We start from the raw sequence: 22,279 nt of genomic DNA, 5'->3' as shown, positions 1-22,279 counted from the left end.
TGGCCAATTTACCTGACATGCATATCTTTGGACTGTGGGAGGAAACCGGAGCAAACCCACACAGACACAGGGAGAATATGCAAACTCCACACAGTCAGTCGCCTGAGTCGGGAATTGAACCCGGGTCTCTGGCGCTGTGAGGCAGCAGTGCTAACCACTGTGCCACCGTGCCACCCACGATGCTGTCAAACCTGCTGAGTTTTTTCAGCAAGTTCTGTTTTTGATTTAGATCTTTAGCCAACCACAGATCATTGTTTGAATTTTGAAACAACTTTGCAGAAAATTCAAATTTGCAGCAAAAATTTTATATCAAAATATTCAACAATTGGTATTTCATCTTTTTCACTTTAACATGGTTTCCTCTTTGGAAACAACATTTAACCACCAATTACTATCAAATTGAACCTGTCCAAAAAGGCTACATAATTTCCAACATAAATCATCCCTATTTATAAATTGAACAGTGGCAAGAATGTGTAATTATTTTTAATGAAAATGATTGGATATATGGCATAGAGGAACCACAACCAGTGACTCTTAATAAATATTTCACTAAATTAAATCCAATTAACTTCCTGAAAGATTGGATAGTTTCACGTTAGACCATTAAATATGTCTATCTATAATGATCCTGTGTTTCTAACACTTCAGGCAAATGCTTGTAACTTCTTTGATTTTTGACTCTGCTGGAGTTAGGAAATGTCTTTCAAACAATCCATATCTTCCACTGGAGTACTTACCATTAAAAGATACAATGACATTATTTTATTTTCAAAAAAAGGTAAGTACATTGTTTAAATAAAGTTTACTAATTAACATGCAACAGTGAAATATTGCAAGTATCTGGACTTGAAGGGCTTTTCAAAATTACAATCTGCTTCTGGTTCAACGATATTAAAGAGCTTAAAGGATATTTGGATAAGAACATGAATAGGAAAGATTTGGAGGGATATGGGCCAAGAGTGGGCAGGTGGGGCTAGTTTAGCTTGGGATCATGTTCGGCATGGACTGGTTTGCCCAAAGGGTCTGTTTCTGTGGCCTAAGATTCCAAAACATATGTTATAGTCCAACAAGTTTATTTAACATTTGGAGGACTGCTCCTTTGTCGTCATAAATAAGAATGTAAATTGAGGCTCTCCAAATATTGGATCTCTCTTTATAATCTCCAAAAGGAAAGGCATAGTATTATGAATTGGAATGACAAATAATTTAGAATTAGCAAGTTTTGAGAAGATCTGTAGCTCAAGTTGTGGTTCTGGATGTAGGTTTTCTCACTGAGCTGGAAGGTTCATTTTCAGAAGTACGTCACCATACTAGGCAACATCTTCAGTGAGCCTCCGGATGGAGCAGTGCTGATGATTCCTGCTTTCTATTTATATGTTTGGGTTTCTTTGGGTTGGTGATGTCATTTCCTGTGGTGATGCCATTTCCTATGGTAATGACATTTCCAGTTCTTTTTCTTGTTGATCAACAAACACATTGACTTGGACCCGACTTACCACCCCCTTGAGAAAAAGAACTGGAAATGACATCGCCATAAGAAATGACATCACGAAGCCAAAGAAACCCAAACATATAAATAGAAAGCAGGAATCATCAACAATGCTTCATCCGGAGGCTCACTGAAGATGTTATCTGGTATGTTGACGAAACATCGGTAAATAAACCTTTCAGCTCAGCAAGCAACCTACATCCATAACTTAGAATTACATCTCCCCCAAAAGTAAGCATAAAAAGGTGCTTACATGCAGTTTTCTTTGCACTTTTGGGTCACCTTATTTGAACATTACAGTCTGCATTAAAATGATGAAGTTACAGCAGCAATCTTCTGAGATCATAATTCAATGGAAATGTGAGAATGAAAGGAAACTGTAAAAGGGCATCAGTAGCATCATAGTTATATTCAGAGAAGCATTAATCCATTCCCAGTTCATAGAATTTGCAAAGTGCTCACCTGGGTGGCCTGCCGTTAATAGTTCAATCAATACATATCCAATAGGCTCAATAACCTTCTTTATCTATATAACAGTTATTAAGAAATATCACATGTCTATCATAGAGGGCCTTAGCAGCAACAGGAGCATCTGTGGTTATCGTGAAGCAATGGGAAAATAAATGTCATATTTATACAAAACTGAAGATGTTGTTGGCTGCAGAATTCTTGTCAAAATGATTCTGTTACCTCATAATTTAACAATTAACTTCATCAATCACACTCACAATAATGACAATATATTGTGTCAGTGCTTGCCAAGGGAAAAATACAAAAGCATAACACAATCCAGAAGAATGAATTAAATTTCATTTCAACCGTTTGGTTGTAAGTCTGCCAGATATGGAGGGACTGTCTTATGAGGGAGAGATTGCATGAATTAGATAATTGAATTTAGAAGAATGAGACGCAACATTATTGAAACTTTGCAGATTGTTACGGGACAGGGTACATGTAGAGAGATTGTTTCCCCTGTGGGACAGGCTGGCAACAGAGGGCATCATTTCAAAATAATGGTTTGGACATTTAAGATGGAGATGAGGAGGAATTTCATCTTTCAGAGAGTTGTGAATCTGTGGGATTTGTTACCACAGAGTTCTGTAGAAGTTTGGTCATTTAGTATATTCAAGGCTGAGATAGACAAATTTTCAGTTGGGAAGGGATTCAGGGGTGATTGGTAAAATGCAGGAAAGTGGAGTTGAGGATGAACAGATTATCCATGATCTCATTGAATGGCAGAGCAGACTCAATTGGCTGAATGGCCTACATGTGCTCTTGTACCTTATGGTCTTAGATCTAGGGGAAAAGTTTCTTCTTAATTTCTGTCTCCATGTCCCTTATAATTTTATACATCTCAATCATGTCCCCTCTCAATCCCCTGTGCTCTAAGATAACAACTTCAATCCATCCAATCTTTCTTCATAACTAAAACCTCCAGCCTAGGCAACATCCCTGTAAATCTCCCCAATACTCTCTTCATTGCAGTCACTTCCCTTCTAGAACGTGGATTCCAGAATTCCACACAATCCTCTAGCCGTGGCCTAACTAATGGTTTGTACAGTTCCAGCATAACCTCCTTGCTCTTAAACTCTGCGTCTCAGCTAACAAAGGTAAGCAACCCATATGCCTTGTTAACCATTTTATCTATATGTCCCCTACTTTAAATGATCAGTGAACATGCACACCAAGGTCCTCTTATTCTCAGCGTTTCTCAGGGTCTGACCTTTCATCATTTATTCCCTTGCCTTATTTGTCTTTCACCTCACACTTATCCAGATTAAATTCTATTTGCCACTGACTAGCCCATCTGAGGAGCCCATTGACATCTTTCTGTAATGTAACACTATCCTCCTCATGATTTACCATGCCACTAAGTTTCATATCATGTGCAAACTTACTTGTGGTATGAGATTTTTGCTTCCTGTATGGATGAGGAAAAGGGCTGTGGACAGGATGAGCTATCTGACCATGGCACCATGGTGCAGAAGGCCATTCAAGAAGGGGGAGCAAAAAGACAAGTAGTTGTTATAGGGGATTCTATAACTAGGGAGACAGATAATATCCTTTTCAAGCCGGATTGGGAATCCTGCATGGTGTGTTGCCTGCCCGGAGCCAGGGTGCGAGACATCTCTGACTGGTTTGAAAGGATATTGGAGTGGGAGGGGGAGGATCCAGTTGTTGTGGTCCATGTTGGCATGAACTACATAGGCAAGGCTAGGAAGGAGGACCTGTTTGGCGATTATCAAGCACTAGGTAGGAAATTGAAGAATAGGTCCCCATGGGTCATAATGTCTGGATTATTGCCCAAGCCATGTGCTAATTGGCATAGGGATAAGAAAGTTAGGGAAGTAAACATGTGGCTAAGAAATTGGAGTGGGAAGGAGGGATTCCATTTCATGGGACATTGGCAACAGTTTTGGAACCGGGGGATCTGTACCGATGGGATGGTCTCCACCTGAACTGATCAGGAACCAGTGTTCTGGCGAAAAGGATAAATAGTGTGGTCACTGGGACTTGAAACTTGAGAGTCGGGGGGTGGGGGGGGGAAAGAGAAAGGGAAAGCAACAGGGAGTATGGAGTCAAGTAGAAGGAAAAGCAGCAGGTTAGCAAGTGTGCAGGGTTTTTGTTCAAGGCAGACTAGGAATGAAGCAAAAAGGAATGATAATTTAGGACATATTACTAGAGATGTTGGAAGCATGAGGATAAGAAAATTAGCATTAAGATGCTTTATCTAAATGCTCGTAGTATTTGTAACAAAGCAGATGAATTGACGGCAAAAATCATTGTGAATAATTATGATGCGGTAGGCATCACAGAGACGTGGTTGCAGGGGTTTCAGGACTGGCAGTTAAACAGTCAAGGATTTACAACTTATCAAAAGGACAGGGAGATGGGCAGAGGGGGTGGAGTTGCCCCGTTAGTTAAGAATGAGATTAAATCTATGGCACTGAATGACATAGGGTCAGATGATATGGAGTCTGTGTGGGTGGAGTTGAGGAATCACAAAGGCAAAAAAAACCATAATGGGAGTTATGTACAGACCTCCCAGCAGTGGTCAGGACCAGCAATGCAAGATGCACCAGGAAATAGATAGGGCATATCAGAAAGGCAAATCACAGTGATCATGGGGGACTTCAATATGCAGGTGGACTGGGTGAATAATGTTACTGGTGGATCCAAAGAAAGGGAATTCATGGAATGCTTACAGGACGGCTTTTTGGAACAGCTTGTGATGGAGCCCACAAGGGAGCAGGGTATTCTGGACTTAGTTCTATGTAATGAGCCCGACTTTTGAGGTATACAAGATAATGAGAGGAATGGATAGAGTCAATAGCCAGAGACTTTTCCCCAGGGCAGGATTGACTGGTACGAGGGGTCATAGTTTTAAGATATTAGGTGAAAGGTGTAGAGAGGACATCAGAGGAAGGTTCTTTATGCAGAGAGTTGTGAATGCATGGAATGCGTTGCCAGTGGTGGTGGTGGAAGCAGAGTCATTAGGGACACTTAAGTGACTGCTGGACATGCACATGGATAGCAGTGAGTTGTGGGGTGCATAAGTTAAGTTATTTTATTTTACATTAGGACTAACCCTCAGCACAACATCGTGGGCCAAAGGGCCTGTTCTGTGCTGTACTTTTCTTTGTTCTTTGTTCTATAAAACATCTTAGAGTGAGGGAACACTTAGGAGGCAGCAATCATAATATGGTAGAGTTCAGTCTGCAGTTTGAAAGAGTGAAGGCAAAATCAGATGTAATGGTGTTACAGTTAAAGGTAATTACAGGGGCATGAGAGAGGAACTGATGAAAATCGATTGGAAGGAGAGCCTAGTGGGGAAGACAGTAGGCAACAATGGCAGGAGTTTCTGGGTGTAATTAAGGACACAGTACAGAGCTTCATCCCAAAGCAAAGAAAAATTATGCAGGGAGGGGCTATACAGCCATGGCTGACAAAGGAAGTCAGGAAATGTATGAAAGAAAAAGAGAGAGCCTGTAAAGTGGCCCAAGGCACTGGGAAATCAGAAGATTGGGAAGACTACAAAAACAAACAGAGGATAACAAAGAGAGAAATAAAGAAGGAGAGGATCAAATATGAAGGTAGGCGAGCCAGTAATATTAGAAATGATAGTAAAAGTATCTTTTAATGCATAAGAAATAAGTGAGAGGCAAGAGTAGAAATTGGTCCACTCCAAATTGATGCAGGAAGGCTAGTGCTGGGAGATAAGGAAATAGCTGAAGAACTTAATAAGTACTTTGCGTCAGTCTTCACAGTGGAAGACATGAGTAATATCTCAACAATTAAGGGGAGTCAAAGGGCAGAGTTGAGAATGGTCGCCATTACAAAAGAGAAAGTGATAGAAAAGTTAAAAGGTCTAAAAATTGATAAATTTGCTGGCACCGATGGGCTACATCCTAGACTTCTGAGGGAGGTGGCTGAGGAAATAGCGGAGGTGCTAACTGTGATTTTTTAAAAATCACTGGAGTCAGGGAAAGCCCAGACGATTGGAAAATCGCTGTTGTAAACCTCTTACTCATGATAGGATCAAGACAAACGATGGAAAATTATAGGCCGATTAGCCTAACTTCAGTTTTAGGTAAAATTCTAGAATACATCATTAAGGATGAGATTTCTAAATTCTTGGAAGTGCAGGGTCAGATTAGAATAAGTCAGCATGGATTTAATAAGGGAGGTCGTGCCTGACAAACCTGTTACAATGCTTTGAAGAGGTAACAAGTAGGTTAGACCAGGGAAACCCAGTGGATGTCATCTATCTAGACTTCCAAAAAGCCTTTGATAAGGTGTCTCACGGGAAGCTGCTGAGTAAGGTGAGGGCCCACGGTGTTCGAGGTGAGCTACTGGCATGGATGGAGGATCGGCTGTCTGACAGAAGGCAGAGAGTTGGGATAAAAGGTTCTTTTTCGAAATGGCAGCTGGTGACAAGTGGGGTCCTACAGGGTTCAATGTTGGGGCCGCAGCTGTTCACTTCATATATTAATGATCTGGATGAAGGGACTGGGGGCATTCTGGTGAGGTTTGCTAATGATACGAAGTTAGGTGGGCAGGCAGGTCGTACTGAGGAGGTGGGGTGGCTGCAGAAAATTTAGACAGTTTAGGAGAGTGGTCCAGGAAATGGCTGATGAAATTCAACGTGAACAAGTGTGAGGTCTTGCAGTTTGGAAAAAAGAATATAGGCATGGACTATTTTTTAAACAGTGAGAAAATTCATAAAGCCAAAGTACAAAGGGATCTGGGAGTGCTAGTCCAGGAATTTTGAAAAGTTAATTTGAAGGTTGAATCCATAATTAAGAAAGCAAATGTAATGTCGTCATTTATCTCAAGAGGGTTGGAATGCAAAAGCAGCAATGTGCTTCTGAAACTTTATAAAGCTCTAGTTAAGCCGCATGTAGAATACTGTGTCCAATTCTGGGCCCCACTCCTCAGGAAGGACATACTGGCACTGAAGTGTGTTCAGCAGAGATTCATATGGATGATCCCTGGTATGGTCGGCCTAGCATACAATGAGTGGCTGAGGATCCTGGGATTGTAATTCATTTCAGTTTAGAAGGTGGAGGGGAGATTGAATAGAAACTTACAAGATAACGCATGGCTTAGAAAGGGTGGACGGTGGGAAGTTGTTTCCATTAGGCAGGGAGACTAGGACCTGTGGACACAGCCTTAAAATTAGAGGGGGTCAATTTAGAACAGAAATGAAGAGACATTTCTTCAGCCAGAGAGTGGAATTCATTGCCATGGAGTACAGTGGAGGCTGGGACGTTAAATGTCTTCAAGGTAAAGATTGATAAATTCTTGATCTTGCAAGGAATGAATGGATATGGGGAGAGTGCGGGTAAGTGGAGTTGAAATGTCCATCAGCCATGATTAAATGGCGGACTGGACTCAATGGGTAAATGGCCTTGCTTCCACTCCTATGTCTTATGGTCTTACTGATCAACTCTCCTACATTCAAATCTAAATCATTTAGAGCTACAGAGGTAGGGCTGGAGAATGGGTCTAGCTGAGTAACATGAAATATATTGACCTTTAAACCTGCCAAATCACTCAGACTGTTTTCTCTACCTGTAGTAATTTCTTTAAACTTACCACAGTTTTTCTCCCTAATTTCTATACCAATCTACATGCTGAAGCTCTATTACAAATTATCACCGTGGTTTTAAATGGGCTCAACTCTTTCCTTTAATCTTTTATCCTTAATATATTTGAAAATAATTTAGCATTTTCCTCTGTTTTACCTGCCATTAACTATCATGCCTAGTTTTGCTCTCCTGATTTCCTTTTTAAGATCCCTCTTGCACATTCTGTTCTCCTCTCGGGCTTCTGCTGTTTCAAGTCCTCAGTATTTCCCTTTATCAAACTCTCAACATCCAATGTTTGCTGGAGATTTTGGATCTCCCTTTATTCTTATTGGAACATGTTGGCCCTGTCCTTTCCTTATACCTCTCTTCAATACATCCCACTACTTTGACAAGATTTACCTGCTCCTTTGGCCAAATTATATCTGATCCTATTAAAGTTGGCCTTTTCCTAGTGTAGGAGTTTGTGTAGTAGAATCCCATTTATAGACATGCAAGATACGTTGTATTCCATTAGGTAGGAACTCTACCCAGTCTATTGGTTTCTGAGTATAACTGCAACTCTTTTTTTCACAAAACATGTTTCGTTTACAACTTCTCAACATCTATGCATATATTTTTGGTGTCCTGGCTGTTTCTCATTTACTCCCTGCTTATTTCTGTCCAATCAATTTTGTCTCTGGCTCCCTCAGTTGGATTTTTCTCTGGTCTGAGCTGCTGCCTCATTGCTGCTGACAGCCTTCAGGTGATGCGAGTTTCATGCTGCATTAAACAGCATGAATGCTGCAGTCTGCCATGACTGGGGACTCTCCAAGGATGCTGTTTGATAATTCACTCAGAAATTCAAATGTGTCCTACAACTTCCAAAAAAAATTTACAAAATGCAATAATCACAGGGTATGTCTGAAGTGCCAATTTCTCCAAGTCCTTATTATACTCCTGACATTGTGAAGCAATGCTAAGGTGAATTTTATATTAATCAGGGAATTAGTTTTAATAAGTCAACAAATCATATTATTTGTTATGAAAGCTGTTTTTCTTAACTATCAAGTGAAACAAGAATTGCTGGGCATAATAATGATCATTGCAACTCTGGCTGATTCTGAAATACTCTGATTTCTATAACCACAGTTCCACTTCTGCCTATTGAAACCATGGTGTTGCAGCTTTATTGGAAGTAACAGATTTATTTCTGTTTAATTTAACTGTGTGCGGAGCTCTGGTTACATAGTTATTAGAAATCAAAAAAAATCTGAGAAGTTTTGTCAATTGAGACAAGTTTCACTTTATCTTCTGCTATTTTCCTGTTTCCTTACTCTTGCTTCATTTCCCATGTTCTTGCTAGTTTTTTCAAAATTCTTTTGTTTTACGATTTTGACATATTCCTTTCGCTTCTCAGTTTGATTGCTGCAACCATTGATTCATGGTCATGAATGATTACATTCTCCAGCATTGACTGACATTTCTATTTTTTTACTCTTCCTAATGATAATCAAATGTTTATAATATTCAAGAATGAATTTCTTCTGAATATTTGTCCCCAGGAGTCATACATCTGTTAACCATACCCGAACTATCCTGAGATTATAGTTCCTTTGGTTTACAAGAATTGGAATGTATTGAAGGAATAATCTATTTAGCAGTGTTTGAACTCGTAAATGGGCAACTCAAACAAACCTCAAGATCAAAGCACCGCGGAGACAAGTTCATTTCCTGATAAAACAACAGAAACACACTCGGAGCAGACTTTCCTATGGGATTTGAGATCCTGACATTGGCACCAAATGGGAGCCCTCAGCCCACTTTGTCAGCAGTTGCAATTTTCCAACAGACAGCCTCAGTGCCCTAATTGACCACCTGCTCATTTGCCATTTAAGGTTATTGGTCCAATCAGAGGCCTCATAGCTCTGCAGTCTCCACTGCAAAAATGGGTTAAAATGTATCTGCAATTTCCTACAGTTGTCGTCACTTGCAGGGGTGGTGGATTTGAAGACTTGTCCTTTAATGTAGTTCCATGTATTAGTAAGGATTGGTCTTTCTGAGACAACATTATCTTCAGAGACAAGAACTGATCCTTTATATATCTGCATGATCAGAACATTCAAACACTTCCAACTGACTGGAGAGTAACGACATGGAACTCAGTTTATTTTACACACAGCACATGCCCTGCATATACTTTTGGGCTCGTTACTCATTCGGTGGTGTCTCCATTAAATATCTGGCCTACTTTTACATCCAAGGCAACTAAAATCTGCAAAATGCCTTGAGATTGAATTAATTGTGCAGCATGCTGGCTCAGTGGTTAGCACTGCTGCCTAACAGTGTCAGGGTCCCAGGTTCAATTCCAGCCTTGGGCAACTGTCTGCGTGGAGTTTGCACATTCTCCCCGTGTCTGCGTGGGTTTCCTCCAGGTGCTTCGGTTTCCTCCCACAGTCCAAAGATGTGCAGGTCAGGTGAATTGGCCGTGCTAAATTGTCCATAGTGTTAGGTGCATTAGTCAGAGGGGGGAGTGGGTCACTCTCCGGAGGATCGGTTGTTGAGCCGAAGGGCCTGTTTCCACACTGGAGGGAATCTAATCTAATCTAATGTTCTCTAACTACGCAACTCAACTTTACTTTTGGAGATGCTGGTGTTGGACTGGGGTGTACAAAGTTAAAAATCACACAATACCAGGTTATAGTCCAACAGGTTTAATTGGAAGCACACTAGCTTTCAGAGCATCGCTCCTTCATCCGGTGGTAGTGGAGGGCTCAATCCTAACACACAAAATTTATAGCAAAACTTTACAGTGTGATATAAATGAAATTATACATTGAAAAATTGAGTGTTAAGTCTTTCATCTGTTTGAATACATTGATAGTTTCACTTCTTTCATGTGTAAATCACAAAACCTTTTTTTTAAAAGTTGCATTCTCAGGTTAGCTGTTAACAATGGTGATAGCTAGACAATATGTTGAAGGTGTTAGCCCCCTGTATTCTCTGTCTATGCCATGATGTTTAGATTGATTCTACCTCGGTCCTCGGACCTTCGGGTGACCATCCTCCAAGGCGGACTTCGGGACAAGCAGCAGTGAAAAGTGGCTGAGCAGAGGCTGATAGCTAAGTTCGGTACCCATAAGGAGGGTCTCAACCAGGACCTTGGGTTCATGTCACATTACAGGTGACCACCATTGCACTATACACACACACAGACACTCTTACACACGCATGTGCGCGCACACACACACACAAATAAAAACACACACACAAACCACACACACAGAAACACACATATACACGGACATACATATACACGGACGCGCGCGCAGACACACACACACATGCACCTCCTCACAGACTTAAGACACTCTACACTCACTACACACACACGCATAACACTTTCTCACACTCACAATCGCCAACCCAGACAGACAGACAGACAAAGACCCACATGCACACATATATTTTGTGGGGTGAATTTGTACTTTCAGGGTTACATTGTACTTTGCTCAAACACTGTATGCACTCATGTAAAACTCTGAGCCCAAAGACTGCATGAATTCATGTAAAACTCCGTTATCTCACTTTTTAGATTAGAATCAATCTAAACATCATGGCATAGACAGAGAACACAGGGGGCTAACACCTTCAACATATTGTCTAGCTATCACCTTTGTTAACAGCTAACCTCAGAATGCAACTTTTAAAAAAAAGGTTTTGTGATTTACACATGAAAGAAGTGAAACTATCACTGTATACAAACAGATGAAAGACTTAACACTCAATTTTTCAATGTATAATTTCATTTATATCACACTGTAAAGTTTTGCTATAAATTTTGTGTGTTAGGATTGAGCCCTCCACTACCACCTGATGAAGGAGCGGCGCTCCGAAAGATAGTGCTTCCAATTAAACCTGTTGGACTATAACCTGGTTTTCAACTTTACTTTGATATTGCACAATCCTTCGATCTATATTTAATTACCCTCCACCCCCAATTCTACTTGAAGCCTTTGCTGAGCCTTATTTGCCCGCTTCCAACTCTCAGAGCTGTTATTAATTTTTCGCATCTCACTTGAACTCTTGCAGCTATCACTGTCAGCTGCTACCTGTGCATCTATTCACCTTCAGCTTCTGCCCTCTGCTGGTTTCACTCTCAAATATTGCCTGAACAGTGAGCTTTTCTATAACAAAGTGAACCTTAAAATTATCATTTACCATCATAAGCAATAAAGCGTTAATTAGTCTCAACTGAAATCTTTCACAATGAGCAGAAAAACCGAGCTCTACTGACAAAACTGGCAAGTCATGTCCAGCAGAAAGTGACAGATAGCTCACGGAGACAAGGATCAAAAACATTTTCTCTGCCCAATCCAAACGATGTGGATGTACGAACCAAATGTTAGACTTCTGAGTTTGTTGATGGCACAAAATGAGGTGGGAATGTGAGTAGTGAGGAAAAAGCAAAGATTTCGCTGTTCCTCGGATGCTGCCTGAACTGCTGTGCTCTTCCAGCACCATTAATCCAGAATCTGGTTTCCAGCATCTGCAGTCATGTTTTTACCACATGCAAAGACCTGATGAGGGGATTTAAATAGGCTAACTGAGAGTGCAAGATGATGGTAGGTGGGTTATAACACAGAAATATGTGGAAGTATCCACCTGATATGAAAAACAAACTCCCTGTATTTCTTAAATTGTCGGAGAAGTGTTGATACTCAAAAGAACCTGAATGCCCTTGTTCATAAGCCCATGAAAGCTAAAATGTAGGTCTGGAAATTAATTAAGAAGGCAAATAGAATGTTGGAATTAAGAGTCAGACTCAAAAGGTTAACTCTGTTTTTCTCTCCTCAAATGCTATTAGACCTAATGAGTTTCTCAAACAGTTTGTAATCAACCTGTTCAAAGATGTTATTATACAAGAATATTGCTGAGGCTGACTAGGCTGGGGCTATCTTCCTTGGAATACCGGAGGCTGAGGGGGGATCTTATAGAGCTTTATAAAATCATGAGGGAAATGGATAGGGTAAATAGTCAAGGTATTTTCCTAAAGCTGGGGAGCCCAAAATAGACAGCATCGGTTTAAGGTGAGAGGGGAAAGATTTAAAAGGGACCTAATGGGCAACAGTTTCACACAGAGGGTGGTGCATGTGTTGAATAAGCTGCCAGAGGAAGTAGTGGAGATTGGTATAATTACAACATTTAAGAGGCATCTGGATGGGTATATGACAAGGGAGGGTTTAGAAGGATATGGGCCAAATGCTGGCAAATGAGATGAGATTAATTTAGGATATCTGGTTGGCATAGATGAGTTGGACCAAGGGTTTCAAATCTGTCCATCCCTAAGACTCTGATTCTGGAGAAACAAGGATATGAATCTGGGCCTCCTGGTCTATAGGCAGGGACATTAATACTGTGCCACAAGGGTCCCTGCTTTTAAATGGTATATTGGCTTTAAGAAAGGGGTTTGAGCAGAAGACTATAAAAGTCTTCCTTAAATTGTACAGACATTGCACCTGAGCTGTTATATTCAGTTTTGGTTTCCTTACCTAAAGAAGGATAAATCTGCCATTGAGGGTGGGAGGCTGGAATGATTCCTGTGATGACTGTGTCTTGGGAAAGTGGGAGTCTCTAAGGAGTGATTGAGGATACTGGGCCTGTCTTCTCCATAATTTAGAATAATAGTGTGATTTATTTGAACCTTAGAAAATGCTTTGAGAGATTGACAGCACAGGTATGTATTCCCTTGGCTAGAGTATTTAACATCAGGAGAAAAGGTCCAGAATAAGTGACAAATGATTTAGGACTGAGATGAGGAGGAATTTCTTGACTCAGACAGTGGTGAATTTTTGGGATTGTTCAGCTTAGAACACTGTGGAGTAAGCTTAAGCAGTGTGCCTGGAGATATTTTGAGAACATGCTGTGAGGCAGGTGATAATAATGAGTTAGTCTGCCTTGGGGATTCCATGAAAAGATTTTAAGAAATGGCTTGTCTCCAGCTGTCAGCCTCAGGGCTGCTAAGGATCAACATTTCCTTCACCTGAGGTTATGTCCTAATTAAATGGTACAAGTCCAGATTTGGGGCAGGTAGAACTGGTCAGCATTGTGCTAAATTATACCCAAATGCCAATTTCTACTCAATTTGACGAAATTACATGAAACTGTTGGGAGGTCATGTTGCGACTGTACAGGACATTGGTTAGCCCACTTTTGGAATATTGTGGGCAATTCTAGTCTCCCTCCTAACGAAAGGATGTTGTGAAACCTGAAAGAGTTCAGAAGAAATTTACAAGGATGTTGCCAGAGTTGGAGGGTTTGAGCTCTGGGAAGAGGCTGAATAGGCTGAAGTTGATTTCAATGGAGCGTTGGAGGCTGAAACATGATCCTATAGAGGTTTACAAGATCATAAGGGGCATGGATAGGATAAACAGACAAGGTTTTTTCCCTGGGTTAGGGGAGTCCAGAACTAGAAGGCATAGGTTTAACGTGAGGAGAAGGATTTAAAAGTGACATAAGGGGCCACTTTTCCATGCTGAGGGTAGTGCGTGTATGGAATGAGCTGCCAGGGGAAGTGATGGAGGTTGGTACAATTTACAACATTTAAAAGGCATCTGGATGGGCATATGAGTAGGAAGGATTTAGAGGGATATGGGCCAAGTGCTGGCAAATGGGACTAGATTTATTTAGGATACCTGAGTCGAGAGTGTGTTGCTGGAAAAGCACAGCAATTCAGGCAGCATCCGAGGAGCAGGAGAATCGACATTTCGGGCAAGAGCCCTACATCAGCTCTTGCTTGAAACATCAATTCTCCTGCTCCTTGGATGCTGCCTGACCTCTGTGCTTTTCCAGCACCACACTCTCGACTCTGGTCTCCAGCATCTGCAGTCTGCACTTTCTCCCTATTTAGGATATCTGGTAGGCATGGACAAGTTGGACTGAAGGGTCAGTTTCTGTGCTGTACATCTCTTTGATTCTATGGCACTGCTGCCTCACTGCCCCAAGGGCCTGGCTTCAATTCCAGCTTCAGGCAACTGTCTGTGTGCAGTTTGAAGGCTCTCCCCATGTCTTTGTGGGTTTCTCTGGGTGCTCCAATTTCCTCCCACAGACAAGGGCCATAGCAAGTGTTGGGTTTTTGTGGTAGGATGAGTGTCGAGGTGGAATACTCTTTGGGCGATCTGTGTGGACTCAATGGCCAAATGGCTTCTTTTCATACAGGAATTCAGTGAATTCTTGGTGATAACAGCAAATTAACAGAAGTAAGATGTTTACTCACCATTGTAACTTTTTCTTTGTCAGTCTGTGCTAAATCAGGTGTTTTTAGCTGCTCATTCTGCACCTTTATAACTTCAGATGGCTGTTTTTGAACAGCTGAGTCAGATGTAGCCTCTTCAGACTTCATCACCTTTATTGCTGTTTCCTCTTTTTCAATTACTGACTCTAATTTCTTTGGCGCAGCAGTTTCTTCCACTTGTTTAACAGCATCTTCTTTTGCCACTGGCTCTGGTGGAAGATTCTGATCTTCATCTGTTGCAAACTTCTGTTTTGTGATTTGTTTTGTAACTTTCAAATCCTGATCCAAAGATGTCTCCTGTTTGACCACAGTTGGAGCTTCTATTGGTTTAGCAGCAGGTTTTACTGCCATTTCCTTTGTTTCTGCATCTTTTTGAGCAGTTGTAATAAGGTTTACCTTTTCTGGCTGCATTTCTTTTGTCTGAGGAATAGTTGGTTGGTCTGCTGAAGGTTTTGAAGAACCTGCAGAAGATGGATCTTTCTGAGATTGCTTGGGTCCAGACTGAGCAGGAACAGTTTGCTTCGGTTTTGATGAGATTGAATGGGGAGGTGGCATTTTCCCAAGGTCTCCAAGTTGTCCACTTAGTGCTCGTTGTGTTTGGCAGGTCAAACACAGCCATTCCTGGACCTAAAATATACAAACATTGTTTAAATGAAAATATGTATCTTGTTTCATCAGTTCAATCACTGGAGCATTTTTTATAGCAGAGAACACAAAATCCATCCAAATAAATGGTTGTAATTTCTTATTTTAATCAGATGCTAGTCCATAACACACAATTCAGCAAATAAATTCCTCATTGATGGATTCCTAGGGTGAATTTTCCTTTCCTAAAACTTGATGTATTCTCAATTTCTGAAGTGGCAAAAACCAGAAAACTGCTTGTTGACTATGAAACATTTGTTATACAAAAATGTTTATACAGCAGTTTTCAGAAAAGGCAAAATTAATTACATTATTTTCTAACATTTTTTCATAAAAAGTCCCACTTTCAGAACACCCATTGTATTGGCCATCAACATAAAAGAATAATCAGACATTGTGTATCCTGAAGTGCCTGTTGGTGCTGTCAAAGAATGCATTTACATTTTGTGAAAATATTAGGCTCGTTTGCCCAGTAAATAAAATAATTGGAGATCTGTTAGAAACAAACCAGGAAATGTAATCATCATTATAAAACATGCATCATGTTAATCCATGCAGCTTTCACAGCAGATGTTACTTTATCATTATTAGTTACCTCCTAATTTTAATTCAATTTGTATGAAAGATTGAGCAATAACTTCTATAACCTTAACACTATAATATCTCATGTCCATTTGGTACTTTACCCTTCGTTACCTCATTGCATTACTTTCAGAAAGAGGTCCAAAATCACACCAAGCTATAGTCCAACAGGTTTATTTGAAAACACTAGCTTTTGGAGGGCTGCTCCTTCATCAGGTGCTAGTGAGAGAGGAAGACCTTCGACACAGAATGTATAAGGAAAAGATCAAAGGGTCATACGACTCATGCAAACAAATTGATGACTCTTAAATCTTTTATCAGTGAGAATAGAGGAGCAGGTTTTGATTGATTAATATGCAAATCCCAGAAGTCACTTCCCCGAGATAATTTAAGATGCATTCAATATAAAGGAGGTGACACCTCTGGTCAGACAATGTATTTGACGCATGAGGTCTTGTTTGGAGTCTGTCTGTATTTTAACCTGGAGTCAGACTGGTTTTATTTCCAAAGTAGGAGTTTATAAAATGTCACATTGACTGGTTGCCTACAAATTGTGTGCTTTTTGAACAAAATAGAATGTATCTGCAAACACAAATCTGCAAATGGAAATTCACCCCCGCCAGATTTGTGTGTGTGTGTGTGTGTGTGAGAGAGAGAGAGAGAGGAAGTGTGTGTTAGTGTGAGAGAATGTGTGTGAGTGTGAGGGAGTCTATACATCTGAGAGAGTGTGCGTGATTGTGAGTGCATATTTGTGTGAGAGAGAGTGTGTGTTTGCGAGAGTGTATGTGTGAGTGCGTGAGTCTATATCATACACTGTCATGTACATGGTGGGTGATGTCTTCATGTGTAATGATTGTATCGATGCTGATGCTCTGACATGTCTTGCATAGGCTACCCTGACATGGTTGTATGGTGTTGTGGTTGATGTAGTCCTGAAGGCTGGCAAGTTTGCTGTGAACAATGGTCTGTTTAAGGTTTGGTTCAGAAAGAGGAACATTTTCATTTTAAGAGCAAACATTCACTGAATTGAGTTGCAAATATGTGAGAAGTGCTGCTCACTTCTCTGAACCACAGGAGCTGATCTCCTCATTTCTATGTAGAAGGCAACTATTCCCTGCAAGAAAGGAAGAGGAGATGGGCTAGCTCTGTGAATAAAAGATAAGATCAGTACAATATTGAGAAATAAACTTGGTTCAAAAGATCAAGATGTCAAGTCGATTTGAATGGAGATAGAAATAGCCAAGAAGATAACAGAGGGAGTAGATTGTCAGCCCCATAATGGAGCTGGAGACTAAGACAAAGAAAATGCAAGGAAATGACATGGGCTTGAAATAAAGACACCACAATAATCAGGGTTTGTGCAAATAGTTCACTTCACAGACTTGTCAAGCAGCAGCCTGACACAGTCACGTTGATAGAATTCTATCTTACAGACAATGTTCCAGACACCATTGTTATCCTTGGATATGTCCTGCCACATTGTTAGTACAAACCCAGTGGAGGTGCTCCACCAAGGGAAGCTATCAGCAGCACTACTGATTGAGCTGGTCAAGTCCTGAAAGACATAGCTACTACACTGGGTCTGTAGCAGGTGATGAGCGAACCAACACGAGGGAAAACCATACTTGACATCATTCTTCTTCATCTGCCTGCTGCTATATCATCTATCTATAAGTGTATCAGTAAAAGTGACCACTGCACAGTCTTTGTGTAATTGAAGTCCCACCTTCACATTGAGAATATCCTCCATCATATTGTGTACCACTATCACTGTGCTAAATGGGACAGAGTTCAAACAAAACTAGCACTCACAACTGGGCATCCATGAGGCAGCAGGGAAGTGGGCTGCTCTCCTGATTGATTCAGCAATAAAACCTGAGGTTATTCTAACACTGGTTTATTTAAACTTATATATGGATGTAGGACTCATCATACAGTGTTGTACTTATTTCCCAATCATTTCAAACAACCGTTGATATTCTTTTTTGCAATATTACAGTTACCCATCACAACACCTTAACTTTTTAGGGTTTTTCTATATGTCCAAATTAAATACAAAGAATCACACCCATGTATATATGTTCAGCACGCTCTCAGACAGTACACTCCAGACCCTAACCACTCATGTGATCCTACCTCCCCCACACCCTCAGATAGTACATTCCAGACCCTCACTGCTCAAGTGCATCTACCTCTCCCACACTCTCAGTATATTCCAGTCCCTTAACACTCGAGTGACATTCCTGATGAAGGGTTTACGCTTGAAACATTGACGCTCCTGCTCGTTGGATGCTGCCTGATCTGCTGTGCTTTTCCAGCGCCACCCTTTACGACTTTGACTCTCCAGCATCTTCAGTCCTCACTTTCTTCCACTCGAGTGAACCTGCCTCCACACACTCTCAGACAGTGCAGTCCAGACCCTAACTACTTGTGTTGTGCAAAACATTTTCCTTCAATGTTGTCATTGCTCCTTCTGCTAATCAACTTAAACTTGTGTCTATTTATTCTAGATCCTTTCGCTAATGGGAACAGCTTATTTCTATTGATTCTGTTTGGACTAGTCATGATTTTTGACATTTTGATGTGATTTCCTCTCAGCCCTCTCTTCTCCAAGAGGAATAATCCCAGCTTCTCCAATCTATTTTAAATCTAAAATTACTCATCCCTGAAACTGTTCTAATGAACCTCTCCTGCACTTTGTTCTATGCATTTGCATTCCTTCCTCAAATGTAATGTCTGAATCTGGATGCAATCCTCCAAGTGAAGCTAAGCTACTGTCTTTCATTTTTCAGGATAACCTCCTTGCCTGTGTAATCTATGGTGCTATTATTAAAGGCCATGGAATAGTCTGGTTAATGAACCATGCTCTCAACCTACCATGTTCAATGGCTAGTGTAAGTATACAACTATATCCCTCTGCTCTTGTACTCATAGAATTTCTACAGTGTGAAAACAGGCCCTTCAGCCAAACACTGATCCTCCAAAGAGCAACCCACCCAGACTCAGTCCCCTACTGCTCTACATTTACCCCTGACTAATGTCCCTGAACACCAGGGGTAATTGAGCATGGCCAATTCACCTACCCTGCACATCTTTGAGCTGTGGGAGGAAACCGGAGCACCCGGAGGAAACCCACACAGACACGGGGAGAATGTGCAAACTCCATACAGACAATCGCCCGAGGCTGGAACTGAACCTGGGTCTCTGGCGCTGTGAGGCAGCAGTGCTAACCACTGTGCCACCGGGCTGCCCACAGTGATGATAGCTATACCTTTTGATTTTCAATAGTATCTCCATACTTTTTCATTTCACATTTATCCACTTTGAACTTCATCTACCACATGTCCATGCATTCACTATCATTTTGAAGTTCTAAACTTCAACACTAGCCTCCTCACAGTCCACAATGATTGCAAATTTTGATTCTCCTGCTTATTCGAAACTGTGCCCTATACACAAAGGTATCAACCATTATTGCATATCAGAAAAAGCAGAGGTCTCAACATTGACTTCAAAGGAACTGCACCACATAACCTCTGGAAATAAAAAAAGTCTCCAATAATCCTCCCTGTCTTCTGTCACATAGGCACTTTGTATCCTTGTTGCCACTGTCCCTTTTATTCCATAAGCTATAATTTTAATCAAGTCTCTCTGTGGCATTGTATCAAATACCTTCTGTAAGTCCACGAACACCTCATCAACAGTAATACCTCTGTCAATGCTTTCTGCTATCTTTTTACAAAAGAAAGCTCCATAATGTTAGCCATTACATGAATTTAGCTGCCTGTCTTTATTCATATGCTCAGTTTACTTCTTATTTGCTTTTTCCCTAACCCTCTGAACCTCCTATGTTCAGGCTGGTCCTCAGCTGAATTTTTTTACCTGACATCTGATATAAAGGCATTTTGTTCTTTTTCCCTTTAATTTCTATCTCTTTCACAAACATATGAATAAGGAGCAAAAGTAAGTCATTTGATCCATCAATAAATTCATGGCTAAACTGTTTGTATAGCAAATTCCATGTCCCCATCCTGAGAACTCTGGCTTTTTATGGCCTATCTTTCCCTTTTGTAGGAATATACCTTGATTCATCCAGAAATAAGTCCTTTTTGAAGATAGCCTTTTATTTACCAATTTTCCTGGCAAGCTTTCAATCTTTATTCTGTCAAGATCCATTCTAAATATCTTGAAGTTGGCTTTCCCCCATTTCATTATTTGCACTCTGGATTGTGATGCCTGTTTTCCTGTTGTTGGTCTAAACCTTATGATATAATGAGGACTGTCCCTCAATGTTCCCCCACTGACACTCAATCTAATTGGCCCACATCATCCAATCTCACAGTTCCTTTTTCTCTTTGAACTGGAAACATGCTGTAGAACGTTCTCCTGAATACACTCTAGGCAGTCTTGCCCCTCTCTGCCCTCAGTAAGAGATTACTGAAGAGATTACCTTAAGGAGGGTGCTGGAAATAGCAGTCCCAAAGGATCTAGCAGCTAAGGAAGCTCAACAGCTAAACTTGACCATGAGAGTTAACAAAATGAAGGCTCTGAGAAGAATACCAATGTAGACTCAAAACTAACACTTGTGTGGAGAAAAAAGTCACACATCAGCAAATTACTGCTATAAAAAAGATGTATGCAGAAACTGCAGCTAAAAATGGCACATTAAATAGGGATGTTTAAGGAAGAAATATGAAATACACACAGCAAAAGTACAGAAACTGATTAGTGGGAAGAAAATCTACACAGTACAGAAGAGGCATGAGAAATGTCCACTCTCTCAGTCTAAAGAGATATATTATTACACATACTGACCATTGCTGATAACACCAACCAATAATAGGTTACTCCCTTACTGAATGACAAATGGCTAAGAATAGAGGTGGACACCAGAGTGATGGTTCCATTAAAACCTGAAATTATGTGTCAGAAGCAGGTGCAACCTTTAAAATTTTAGTAAAAACATAAACAGGTGAAGTGGTGCCTTTAAGGGCAGTATCAATATGAACATTCAGTTATTCAGATTTGTCCTCAAACATTACCAAAGGAAATTTTCAAGCTTTATTGGGAAGAACATGAGTGGAGAAAATTAAACTCCACTGGGCTGAAGTAAATCCCCTTTCAATGTTTTGGTCTCATCTGGTTTCTGCAGCAGAAGTCCATAGGTGTAGCAATCCCTGGGTGAAGAAATTTCTCCTCACCTATCCCTATCTTATTCTGAATGAGGGATGCAGAATGTTCTCTGGATGGGGATTTCAGTGTCCACCACCAAGAGTAGCTCAGTACAGTCTGTTCTGATATAACATGATCGTGGCGTTCCCATGTGATCCCGTATTATAAGAAAATCTCGTATTAGCAGCATTTAAACCAATGGTACCAGAACCGCATTGTAGCCAATACAGGAAAGGAAAACTCGTGTTCTGCAAATAACGATCTAAATTCTTCAATCGTGTTACAGTCAATGTGCATTGAAGAAACAGGGGCTATAGTAGAACTAGCTGGAGCAGCACTATTGAACGAGTTGGTCAGGTCCTCAAGGACTTTGCTACTAGACTGGTGGTGAGAGGACTAAACAGAGGGAAAAATATACTTGACCTCATCCTTACCAATCTGCTGGCTGCAGATGCATTTGTCCATGACAGTATTAGTTAGTGTGACCACCACACAGTTCTTGTGGAGACCAAGTCCCACCTTCACATTGAGAATACTCTCCATTGTGTTGTGTGGCACTAAAACCATACAAAGTCTATGTTCTGCCCTAAAGAGAGACTTCAAACAGATCTTGCAACTTAAGACTTGGACATCCATAGCACTGTGGATCATCAAAGCAGCAGAATCATAATTCTAGTCAATCTGCAACCTAATGGCCCAACATATTCCCTACTCAACCATTATCATGAAGCCAGCAGATAACCCTGGTTCAATGAATAGTGCAGCACCAGGCACAACTAATAGTAAGGTGCAGCTAGAAAAATGTAGGTGACTTGAAAACTATACAGCAAGCAGAGCTAAGCGACTTCATAACCAGATAATTAGACATAAACTTTCCAGTCCTGCCACATCCAGTCATGAATGGTGGTGGGCAATTCAACAACTCAGAGTAGGAACAAGCTTCTCAAATATTCCCATCCTCAGCTGTTAGGGAGTACAGCAGATCAGTACAAAATATAAGGCTGAAGCATTTGCAACAATGGTCCA

The 22,279-nt window shown here is 40.8% G+C and overlaps 1 protein-coding gene across 12 annotated transcripts in view; it reads right to left on the bottom strand.

Moving 5' to 3' along the window:
- Positions 1–22,279, bottom strand: part of pcloa (piccolo presynaptic cytomatrix protein a) — a 603,113-nt gene that overhangs the window by 321,760 nt on the left and 259,074 nt on the right. For all 12 annotated transcript variants that reach the window (XR_011955333.1, XM_072563105.1, XM_072563109.1 and 9 more), the window contains exon 4: positions 14,837–15,481. Coding sequence is in view for 11 of the 12 variants with exons in the window: in XM_072563105.1 (XP_072419206.1) it covers positions 14,837–15,481 (645 nt within the window). In the remaining variant the exon portion in view is untranslated. The remainder of the gene's footprint in view (positions 1–14,836; positions 15,482–22,279) is intronic.

The sequence above is a fragment of the Chiloscyllium punctatum genome, chromosome 44 (genome assembly GCF_047496795.1).
Source record: "Chiloscyllium punctatum isolate Juve2018m chromosome 44, sChiPun1.3, whole genome shotgun sequence".
NCBI classification, from domain to species: Eukaryota; Metazoa; Chordata; class Chondrichthyes; order Orectolobiformes; family Hemiscylliidae; genus Chiloscyllium; species Chiloscyllium punctatum.
Note: the sequence above shows the minus strand (reverse complement) of the source record. Positions and strands in the feature narration are given on the sequence as shown.